This window comes from Telmatherina bonti, assembly GCF_933228915.1.
Source record: "Telmatherina bonti genome assembly, chromosome: 7".
Taxonomy (NCBI): domain Eukaryota; kingdom Metazoa; phylum Chordata; class Actinopteri; order Atheriniformes; family Telmatherinidae; genus Telmatherina; species Telmatherina bonti.
Genome location: NC_136625.1, coordinates 14,091,936 through 14,104,326, shown reverse-complemented (window position 1 = coordinate 14,104,326; position 12,391 = coordinate 14,091,936). Strand labels below are relative to the sequence as shown.

Here is a 12,391-nt window from a genome sequence, read left to right as displayed (position 1 = left end):
CTGGATTAAGGGGATAACCCCAGCCTGTGAGTGACTTCACAACTAATCACACTTTGGATCTTGTGGCCAGAAAGTTGTTTGTTCAGACAGGTAAACAACTAACAGGTGCCAATGCCTCAAACAAGCTGCGGAGTGGTCACATGATGTAGCAGCAAACATGACTAACTGGTTTGAATAGCAGACTCAGCATTGACTGCCACTACACCTTCACCCACCAGCCACTTTATTAGGTTTCCCTGTTCAGTTTTTTGTTTAGAGTAGGAGCTAATCAGCCATTCACATCACAGCAACTCAGTGGATTTAGACATGTTCAAGGTGACTTAATAAAATTCCACACAAAATGTACAGAAAAGTGGAGAGGCACCTACCTCTTGGGAAAAGTGTGGATCCATCCTGCCTTGTAACAACAGTTTAGGTTACTTTTGGTGTAATAGTGTAGGGGATATTTTATTGGCACACTTTGAGCTCCTAAACCAACTGAGCATCATTTCAGCAGCACAACCTACCCAAGTATTGTCATTCCTTTAATTCTTATGGGTACTTCCAGCAGGATGGTACACCACATCACAAAACCCAGACTGTCTCAATCTGATCTTTTAAACCTGACCACGTCCTTTTGGATGTGGTTGAATGGAAGATGCTCACTATGGATGTAACAGGCAGCTACTGTGTGACACTATTGTGTCAATATGGCGTAAAGGGAAGGAATGTTTCCAGCAAGGTGTTGAATCCATGCAATGAATGCAAGTCAAAAGTTTATCCAAACCAGTACTAGTATGATCAGGGCCGGATTGAAAGTACACAGGCCTCTGGGCCCCGAGCGTTCCAGGGGGCCCCTTCACCACCGCAACATTGTGAAAATTGTGAATGACACACTTTGAAACGACATTTCTGACATCTCTCAGCCAGTGGTACCAATAGCAATACACTATGTGTATAGTGGTGTAACTATCTGGCTTTTATGTACATTTTGTTTCATGTCCAAACTGCTGGTGTTTGCCCTTCGTGGGCTTATCATGAGCCCCAAGTGGGTATGCGCCCCTGGGCCTGTGCCCATAATTTCCATTGGATAATCCGGCCTTGAGTATGATCCACCTAATAAAGTGATCAGTGAAAGAACAGTATGTGTGCCAACACTGCGTCAGAAAAATGTTTATTTTCCTGTAAGAAACAAAGCCATGAACTCAACATATGAATGATATGATTACTACTTTATTACAATGATTATTATACAGAACTCAATCTGCTCTACAGAGAATACAGAGAAGCATGGCATGCATACACACACTGTCTGGAAAGAAATGGCACTTTTTAAGTTGAATATTATATGTACAGCTAGAATGTGAACATTTCCATTATCCATTATTCTAGTGCCATTAAACCTTTTAGCCATGGAACAGAATTTTTATATTTTTTATTAAAAAAAGAAACAAAATAACAAAAACAAAGGCACTCATGTGGCAATGAATATAACACTTGTTGGGACTTTCTTATGTAGGTAGCATCATACCAAACTGCACTGAAGAGGGGGGGAGGGGGGGGGGGGGGTCTGCCTTTTCTGAAATTTTAACAACCAACTCACTAAGGAGCAAGTAACCCAACAATTATCCTTAGTTTTAAGTTATTCCTGTCATAGTTCAGTGAAAGATTGTAGTCACAAGTCACACATTTACTCAAAATAGAATCAGACGAGTGTTGGAATTCACAAATTTAAAGGCCCCGTTTCATTTGACTTCAAAAGCTTTGCACGATGTTTCTGAATAACTAAGGACTCAAAATCTGGCAGATTTTTTTTTTTTAGGTGAAGTTTGGTGTGATTATTTTTCCCATTGTCATACTGTATTACAAACTATAAAAGATCTAGCATAACTCATGGTGGTAAAAATGGAAGTTTTCAAGTTAAGCAGGATCAAAGATTTGCTTTTTTTTTTTTAAAAATAACATTTTTTCCCCCACCAAATACTGATTTCTGATAAACTAATACTTTATTAAATATATTCAAAAGTGCTGTTACAGAAAAATCCAATGGCACTACTGTCACTTGAAACAGCAGTCAAACATAATCTTATTTGAAATGTGGGCTAAAATATCCTCATCAAAAGGCTTTTTATTACTTTTCTGAAAGGCTAAAGGTTAGTCATATTCCCGGCTCTTTAGTGTGTACAATATAATCTTATTTATATTATGGCATGTTGAATGAAAGTAAAGTAGTTCTGCTTTTTAACATTACAAATATAGCCCTTTTTGTCTGTTAAAATACAAGCAAAAGCTGATGTTTGGCAGTTTTTACAGCCATTCCCTGTAGTCAAACCTCAAACAATACATATCAGCATGTAGAAAACATCTTTAACAAATCACTATGTAAACAATTCTAGTATTGGTCACAGTGCCTCAGCTGGGTGTGTCATACTGTAAAAATGAATTTGAGTAGTTTGTTTTGTAGCATTACAGTTACACTCTGTACAGCGAATGTGCATGAAACATGTGATGAAGAGGAAAAATTGCTGCCTTTGAGCCATTCAACTGAATGTTAGTCCACAGTTTGCGACCTCTGTAGGCAAAAGCTGCACAAGTGGACAAATGTAGATATGTTTAGTTTTAAAAATAGAAATTTAGTTTCAGTGAGTGTCATAAGACAGCCACACTGCAATGACGTTTTGCACAACAAGTGACACAAGAAAACAAAAGCACAAAACAACCAAAACCTGGATTTATGAAGCACACCAGCTTAGATCGACTGATTAGTTTGTGCATAATCTTGCCGTCTGGAAACTGAACAGAACAGAATCCTTTTTTTTTTTGCTGTGAAGTGTTCATCACCATACCAATCGACCCGAATGCAGTTCTGCCAAAAGACCACTAGAGGGGGACAAAACAACGCTTTTGGAAGCTACAACTGTTGGATTGACCTACATGTCTAATAAACCTGGCAATGTTTCTCATACTGACGCGGTCTGTCCACTCAGTTGTCTCACTGGGGGGAAAGATGCTGTGTGCATTGTGGACAATGGGCTCCAGAACCGAGGCTGGCAGGGCCTCGGTTCTGGAGGAAGTTGTCTCATTGGCACCTCCTGGTACTAGCAGCACCTCCGGGCAGATGGAGGGGGCTGCCGGGTGAGTTTAAAGGACTCGTTGCTATCCACCTCAGGGTTTTCCAACGGTGGAATCTGTTTGCCTAAAATGAAAGGAATGAAGATCAGTCAAAGTGTTTCATCAATAATACTGTGTTGAGCTTGGCAAAATAATATTTTAGTTTGGTTTCATACTAGTAGCATTCAGGAGGCAAGAAGTCAGTCATAAATAGTACTACTAAGATGAGTAATGTGTAATGTCTTATTATTGTCAGGTCTTTCTGACCATTAATGGTTAAGAAAGTCACAACCTTACCATGTCTACACCCTTATACTGTAATTATCCCTTTCTTGATATTCATCAAATTTAGCTTTATTAATAAAGCTCTTTTCATACAAATGTAGCTCAAAGTGCTTTACATAATAAAAACAAATTTTGAGTGTATAAAAACAGAGGTGGGAAAATCGAATTGAAAAATAAAAAATTTGGATTTTTTGCTTCACAATTTTAAAATTGATTTTTTTTTTTGTTAAAATATCTCTTTTTTCACAAAAATAAAAATAATCCATGATAAAATTGTTGTCATTTTTATTGATCTTTTATCTTGTCTTCTTGGGCACTATAGCAGCAGAATGATGATCTGGCTACTGTGTTGTTTTTTCCTCTTTGAAATTAAGAAAAATAACTAGCAAAATTAAAGTTTTACACATTTTTTGTTTTTAAATCGACAAAAATCAGCAATATTGAAGAATATTGTGAAAATTGCAATTCAAATCGATTTGCCACCCAACAAATTGGAATCGAATCGGGACAAAAGCATATAATCACAGCCCTAGTATAAAAACTTCACACATTTGAGTATAAAACATCAAAGATCAATAACAAATGATGGCGGTCTTTCACACACAAACACCATCACACTCACATCTTTCAAGCACACATACAACACTCCTCGTTACCACTCATTGAAAAAATAAACACACATAAGCTCTAATTTTTAGCTTCTGTCTTTGTGACAAAGTGTGAGAGATTGTAACTGTTCACAGCTTGTCTCTCACATTTACCTTAATTTCCTGTGTTCCATTAAATTTACTGTCATTCCTGTTGCCATGTACAGGACCTTGGTAAACGCATTGAGGAGAATAATGACTAGAAGTGCCTAAATTTCCTTCAGATAAAAACAAAAACCGAGGTGATTGTCTTTGGAGCCAAAGAGAAACGACCATAGGTCACCAGAAAGTTTCATTCTATACATCTATAAACCACCAACCAGGCCACAAATCTGGGTGTAGAGATGGACTCAGACTAAAATTTTGAAAAACACATTAAAGGTGGAGTATGTGAGATTTAATATTTTCAAAATAAATTAACTAAAAAAATAACTACAATCATAATTAGTTTTTTTTTTTTTTAAACATGAAGGTTCCAGTCTGTCCATATTTGATGCGTTATTAAATTAAGTTTAATTAATGACAAAGACCCTTCTTAAATGTTTGCCTACCAGTTAAAAAAAAAAAAAAAAAAAAGTGCTTTTTGTCATTTGTCATTAATAAAACTTGTAATTTAATAACGCATCAAATACGGACAGACTGGAACCTACATGTTCAAAAAACTATCTACTAATGATTGTAGTTATTTTATTAGTTAATTTATTTTGAAAATATTAAAAATTTTACATACTCCACCTTTAAGGGAATAACAAAGTCAGTTTACTATCATCTTAAGAATATATCAAGGATTTAAAAAATCTGATGTCACAGCCGGACCTGGAAAAACTAGTCCATGCTTTCATCTTTTGTCGGCTTGATTACTGTAACGGTGTTTTTATGGGTCTTCCTAAGAAATCTATTAGACACCTGCTGCTAATTCAGAACTCACTAAAACCAAGGTAGTGGACCACATCAGTCCAGTTCTGAAGTTGTTACACTGGCTGCCTGTCCATCAGAGGATAGACTTTAAAGTTCTGCTGCTGGTCTATAAAGCTCTAAATGTTTTAGGACCAAAGTACATCAGAGACCTCCTGTCCCACTATCAACCTATGAGACTCCTCAGCTCATCTGGATCTGGTTTTTCAGTCCTTAGAGTCAAAATGAGACATGGAGAAGCAGCATTCAGCTTCTATGCTCGCCATGTCTGGAACAAACTCCCAGAAAGCCTCAGATCAGTGTATTTAAATTGAGGTTAAAGACTAGGGATGCACAGATACAGATATCAGTATCGGCTGAATTCCATGTATGTGTACTCATACTTGGTATTAATAAAAGTGTGCCGATACCACACTAGTCAAGCCAGTGCAGAGGTATTTGATGACATATTTTAAAAGAAATAAATGCCTTGAATGTGACATGTTTTGTTACACTAAAAGCTAACCATGCTAACCAAAGCTAACCAAAATATGTTGTTTAAAAACAACATATTTATAGTTGTATTTAGGTAAAATGTGCCAAATCAAAATAAAACTTGTTGAAATTGTTAGTTCTGTAATGTTATTATATTTGTATTGGTGAGGTAACTTCAGAAAGGATGGGTAATTTATTACAACCTAATGAAATCTTACACAGTTATAACAGCAATAATAACCATAGTTACAATAATGTTCACATAAACAGATTTGGTATCGACAAATATTCATATTTCAGATATCAGTGTCGGATCGGAACTCCCAAATAGAGAAACCCTATTAAAGACCCTCCTGTTCTCAGCTGCATTTTTTTGTGTAGTATGTTTCGGAATTTGATCAGTCTTTTAATGTTGGTGTAAAATGGTTACTGGGGAAAATGATTTGGGGACATGTTATAGGCTGAATTAGAACAGGTGTGTTTCTAATGGTGTGTATAAAGATAGTCAGTCAGTTTCTGGAGCTTGTCAGAGAGAAGAAAGAGGTTAAATTTGTGACAGGTTTCCAGCCAGGTGGGTGTTTTTAGATTGTACAATAGACAACTAAAAATAAAATATTCAACTTAAAAGGAAATTCCTGGAGTGCTGACTTTGAACTATTTTAAACCTTTTTTGAGCTTCGGGCACACTACCTTACACTACTTTACAGCAATATAAAAACATACCTAGAGACAAAACATCTGTGGATAATCTTCTGGCTTGACCCTGAGTTGAGGAAACGATATCTTGGGGAACCAACCACAAAAAAGCCCCCCCACTGAGGAATGCAGAGGGTGTCGCTACAGGATTCACCCAGATCTGGGCAAGCAGTAGTCCAGAGCACAACCTGGGCTACAGTGAAGGACCCCACTAACCACCCCTATCTGGACAATCCCCAGTTTCAACCCAGCAGACCTGGTAGGATCAGCTCCTAATGTGGAGGATCCCAATGAAGAAAACACTGGATTTAAAAAATAAAAACAAAATCAAAATAAACCCAAAAACAATATTTATAAAACTAAAGTCAGAAATAAAGATATATTAATTAAATAAGTAGCAAGTACAAAAATACAACCAAATATAAATAAATAAATACATAAAATAAATTAAGGTTCAGTTGTAAACTGAGCTACAAAAAAAAAAAAAAAAAAAAAAAAAAAGATACATCTTGAGCTTCTTTTTAAAAACATGGACAGTCCCTGCAGGCTGAGATTCTCCAGCAGGCTGTTCCAAATAGTGAAAATAATAGTGGAACGTTTTAGTTGTAACTTTAGTAACGGCTAAAAGGACGGCCCTTGAGGACTTTGGGGTCCGTGAGGGCTCATAATGTTAAAGTATGTTAGATAAATAACAAGCCCAAGACCATCAGGACAACAGAACAAACAGGGGTAGCTTGCTTTGTTGTCTCACCAGAATTCAGAGTTTAAACCTGCTGGCCCGATGAGCCCTTTCTGAGTCACGTCTGTGTGATTCTATGACCTTGTAAAAGGTCAAAAGATTAACAAAACTTCAAAGGTGAGAGAATCCATCTTGTAAGGTGCTAAGTCCTCCGTTTATGTAAAAAAACACAAACATTTGGACCAATCAACATCCTTTACTGGTGTCCACAGGCATGCAGACAGTCAATGATGGCAGCTTCAATTAACTGACTGGTTCTCTGTGGCTCATCTATTGATGGTTGATGTTTATGATTTTGACAAAGGGCACATTCACATCAGCCTTTTTGATTCAAATCTTGGTTTGTTTGCTCAGAAAGTCCACTTTGTTTGTAGTATTGTGAATGCACAAATTCTGATTCGGCTCACAGAACTGGACTCGGTCCGCCCACAAATACAGGTCTTCGTCAGTTTCAAGCAGACAAAATACAGGAAGCGGACTACAAAACAATGTACATTGTGGATTCAGTGCACAAGCGATGCCTGCATCGTGGGTAAATGCAACTGAAACTTGCCCACTCTGGACGGGAGAAATGGCTCGTGGTCAGACCTGGAAGAATTAGGAAATAGTTCTGGTGGAAATCGGATCATTCCAGGCAACTAGGATCTGATGCAGCTGCATGTTTTCTTGCCCGTGGTGGAAAGTGAAACACGTTTCTAAAGGTTCGATTCATTTGAGAAGTGCAACGTGAACACAGTCTTGGTCTGGAATAATGTTGCGAGACCCCAATCGGAGCAACTCTAGCAGACTATCCTGATGTAAAAGCCCCCTGAGTGTTATTTTATCCTGTCACCTACTAGGAACTTGCCTGCCCTTTAAAAAACAGGAATAAAAAAATAAAAAAAACAGGAATAAAGATGATGCTTTATCCTTATCAAGTTCTTTTGTAGCCTGTTAACCCCCCCCCCTTCAAGCTTGTTAATGTAGAGTTACCCATAAAACATGCAGGGCAGGGGGTCCTGGGGACCTGGACTGAGAAACACTGCATCAAGGTCAGTAGATTTTCATCAGAACCACAGCAGGAGTTTGTTTTTGTTTCATTCTGCTGTTAATAATGAGGTGAGAAGAGAATCTGCACGTAGCTTATATAAATTACAATCAGACAGTTCCGTATTAAATGTAACAAGACTATTAAAATATTCAGTTATTCAGTCAGATTAAAAAGTTACATTTTGTTGACATCTAGTGGCAAATTTGCACTCTGCAACCGTTCATTTCAACTTCTCCAATCAAGCTTGTAGGAAAAATCGTGATGGCCACTAAAATAAAACTTTGTTTTAGTTATTTAGAAAACCTGATAAGCAATAAAAAGTCCTCTTTAGATGTAGTTGCTGGTTTGTCATTACAGAATAACCCAAACTGTCTGCAGATACAGACAGATTATTTTAAGGGGACAAAAGTTAAATGATTTTCTATTTCATGCCAGTCTACAGATCTAATCATAGCTTTGAGTATTGTATGTGATCTCTGAGTGTTACAGAGTGAAACTGTAAAAGAGAGACGAAACATACTGATATATTTCACAGGAGCAACACAAAAGCCATAAAACTTACTGATTTTCTGAAAAAGCTCCTCCACGTTGACAGCATTTCTGGCACTGGTCTCTATGAAAATAGCTGCAATTGATTCCGCAAACTCCTTTGCTTCTTTCATAGGAACTTCCCTGTGAAAGGACAGGAAAAAAAGAAATATATTCATGTGGAAAAAGCAACATTGTTATCTGAGACATTTTTATTTTCTTTATTTACACAACAACAGATCATTGTCACAATAGTTGATGAAAACATACTGTGCAGGAGAGAGTAAGAAGACCAAACAGGTCTTATAAACCCACCTCCCCTATTCCATTTAAAAGAGACCAAATTTTGGGACTTTTAAACATTTTATCACCTTGAAACAAGCGGTGTCCGAAATCTTTGATCAAATCAAATCAAAGAGAAGAAATTGAACCCACCTGATGTCTCCCAAATCATTCTTGTTCCCTGCTATAGCGACAACGATGTCCTCTGGACCGTGTTCTTTCAGCTCCTTCACCCACTTCTTCAGTGTTTGAAAAGAGTCCTGGACAACAGGAAGACATTGTGGTCAACTCTGGGATAGGCTCTTTCTACTTGTCACACAGTTGGAGCATTTAAGTTTTTAAGTTTCCATAAGGCGATGAGGAAAGAATGACATTTGTAGGTCAGTGGAATACAGTCACCAAGCAGTATGGAAACTAAGTTTTACATCTGCCTCATAATGTGAAAGCAGTTTTTTCTCTTTTATTCATTCAAAACATCAGGAATTTACTTTTACAAAAGGCGGAGGGTGGGTTGCTCCTTCATACCACTGATAAAGTCACCACCCAACACCAACAAATCAAACGTTACACTTACCAGTTTCGTAATGTCATAGACAATCACAGCAGCAGCTGATCCTCTGTAGTACATAGGAGCTAATGAGTGGAACTAAAGGAAAATACATTTATACAAGTTAGATCAATCATTAATTCAATTATTGTAAATAAAGAGCTTTATAAAAACCATTTTAGTGACCGTTAAGTGCCATTTAAGAAAGGACACAAGCTAAAAGCTGGATGAAGACATTAAAATAGCTTTGTTACCATATAAAGACATACGCTGTTTGCTTCAATGGGATTAGTCTAGAGTGGCAATAAATGCTAAAAAAGAAAAGTCGTCAGTGAAAATTTTCTTTTCTCACAAAGTTTCAACACATCTTCACTCGCTACGAGGGTCTGCTCCTGTGGTGCAAACAATACACTAACTGTAAACCTTTTACAGCTTGATATTAAACGCACAAATTTGAATTAACCAGACTGAACAATAGTTAATTGTATGCGGATTAAATCAAAACATCACACCACATCAGCTCAGTGTGGACATCAGTGAATGCATTTGCTAAGTCACAAATATCAACAGATTTCTGGTACAAAGGGCCAAAGTAGTGAGAGCAAAGTGATATATAACAGCTTGTGTACTAAAAATATCGGGTAGATAATGTCGGATAAAGTTATTTTGAACGATGGCGGGTGAGTTTACTAAAGAGAGACCTCCTGCTGCATTCGTTGCTGTGGGTTGCTGTTTTCCACTTCGTTTTCAGGGTCTGATTCAGGTTCCAACATGTAGAGCTGTATGCTATGTGTTGACATTGTATTTTGTTTTTTTATTGAGTTCATATTAGCCTAATCCTTCAGTTTATGAGATGTTACAATGACGGCGAAAGCAGTTGCGGTACGCGCTCCCGATGTAGCACGGTGGCGGGAGGCGGGGCTTAATGCGGAAGAGTCTCAATCCACTCGTTTTCCCCACAGGCTGATCTGACAGCCTACGGAGAGGGTCGGTCTGAAGTAAATAAAGCGATTTGTGACAATAACTCGATCAATCCCAGCCCTTCTGGTCTCAGAAATAAAAATAAATTAGCCTGAAATGCACAGTTCCACTTTAAATCACTGAAATGTGCAACAGAAGCACTTTCATCAGCAGAAAATGTGTATCACATTTCACTCGTGTTAATAGCAGTACGTGCAGTACAAACAGGGAACTCCTCACTGACACCTCGATGTTCAATGTCATTAAAGGTCAGAAACTCCTCTGAGTCGAACTGGTTTGTCACCAGTCACAATTATGCTAGAATCTATCCCAGTTACAAAAAAGAAAAACCTACAATTTTCCTTAAAAAAAAAATTGATTTCTCAGGTACATTCTTTGCAGCACAGCAGTAGTCAGAGTGTTACACAAGTTGCATATGTTTACCAGAAGAACAGATTACACAGACAATCTGATATCATTACACAAGCCATGTAACAGAGGTCTCGAGTTTTCACACACAAGCAGGAAATACATGAACTCATTTTTCCATGCAGTAAGCAAGTCTGGCAAGTTTTAAACACCACCTCACCATGAAATGAATCATCATATTGTCTCATGACCCAATTTAAAATAAAAAAAATAAATAAATAAAATAAAATATATATATATATATATATAAAAATTTGAAAACAGACAATGAAGTGGAAAGTTTCAGAAAGTTTTTCTGGTTTTCATTCTAACAATTAAATGGATAAAGACAGTCTGGCTTGTATTTAAGGATCAATGGTTTGCCAGGAGGTTAAATCTATGTATCGATCTTTAAAACCACTCCATTTATGTTTGCACTCGGGATGGTTTTCAATTTGTTGTCACAGCAAACACTGAAATGGGAAAAATGACCATTCAGATATGCTTCGTTTGGATGGCGTCAATCTAAAAACCGGTTTAAATAAATAAAACTTCAATTAATGTATTAAAAAACTATTTTCTGTGACTTAGAAATAGATATTTTATGTTAAACGTCCTGGATCTTGGCCTCCAAAAAGTCATCTGATGTCAACAAGATTTTTTGTCAAGTTAAATTAGTCATAGTAAAATAATGATATATTAATGTGGATTTTATGTATGCAAGATGTCAGGTCTTCTGAGCATGTCACTAATGCCAAGTAATTAAATTTCTAAAAGGAATTTTTCAAATATTTTATTAGGGAGTGATCCTAACGACTATCTTCTTATCTAATGCCTAATGTGTAATTATCTGAAAAGGTTATTCCCTGGTAAATCAAATAACCCATGCTATTTGAGACAGCTAATAAATATTCATTTATATGCAGGTCGTCAATTGTTCTGATGCATTTACTGAACTACATTTGTATAAAACAGTCAGGAATGTAGCCTGGCATATTGGCAACAAGAGACACGCTCAAATATGTCTCATAACATTCAAATCCAGCGTGAAACATTCAATCTGCTCTCTCAATATTTCTGGTATAAAATCAAATGGAAAAGGATGTAATAATGTGGGCGAACTCTTGGCTAAAAAAATTCTGCCATGACAACTCACCCGTTCCTGTCCAGCTGTATCCCAGATTAGGAATTTGTGCAGTTCATTACCACATGGTACTGTCTTGGTCAGGAAAGATGCTCTGTGGGTGAATGAGTAAATTTCACAACAGTGCCGATAAAGGGATTCTTTAAAAAGCACAGGGGGAAAAAAATCTGTTCAAGTCAGCAGGAAGTGAATAACACAGAGTAGAGGTGTTTGACAGTCTATCCATGGTTACAAGAAGTTGTTTAGAAAGACCTTTTGCAATGATGTCATCCCTTCCAACACTGTTGGCATCCGTACCATATTTCATAAACTCAAGTTTATGAAACTTGAGTCCGGGTGTTAAAGCAACTTTTTGCATTACTGCCACAGCAGATGGGTGAACTTTTAAAAGCAAAATGTATGCATCTCTTGCTTTCAGTCAGCTGTCGCTTAAGTAAAGGTGGAAACTGAAATCTTGACTGGGACCTAAAGCCGAATTAATTTAGATTATAGTATTAACAAGCTCTGACATCAAATAAAAAAAATAAAAAAAGTTCTCCCTTATGCAAGCAGCTCTTGCATGCATACTGCTGCAGCATAAAGAAACAAAAAAAAAAAAGGTAGCATTTATCTTCTTTAGACAAGTAATAAAATGCTTCTGGATGCT

At 37.0% G+C, this 12,391-nt stretch overlaps 1 protein-coding gene across 1 annotated transcript in view; it reads right to left on the bottom strand.

Annotated features, from left to right (window-relative positions):
• Nucleotides 1-1,257: 1,257 nt before the first annotated feature.
• The window catches only part of rab31 (RAB31, member RAS oncogene family), a 12,482-nt gene continuing 1,348 nt past the window's right edge, over nucleotides 1,258-12,391 (bottom strand). Inside the window, exons 3-7 of the mRNA XM_079243260.1 lie at nucleotides 11,758-11,839; nucleotides 9,261-9,332; nucleotides 8,840-8,946; nucleotides 8,439-8,548; nucleotides 1,258-3,175 (exon numbers count right to left, since the gene is read on the bottom strand). Coding sequence (XP_079099386.1) covers nucleotides 3,078-3,175; nucleotides 8,439-8,548; nucleotides 8,840-8,946; nucleotides 9,261-9,332; nucleotides 11,758-11,839 — 469 coding nt within the window. The 3' untranslated portion in view covers nucleotides 1,258-3,077. The remainder of the gene's footprint in view (nucleotides 3,176-8,438; nucleotides 8,549-8,839; nucleotides 8,947-9,260; nucleotides 9,333-11,757; nucleotides 11,840-12,391) is intronic.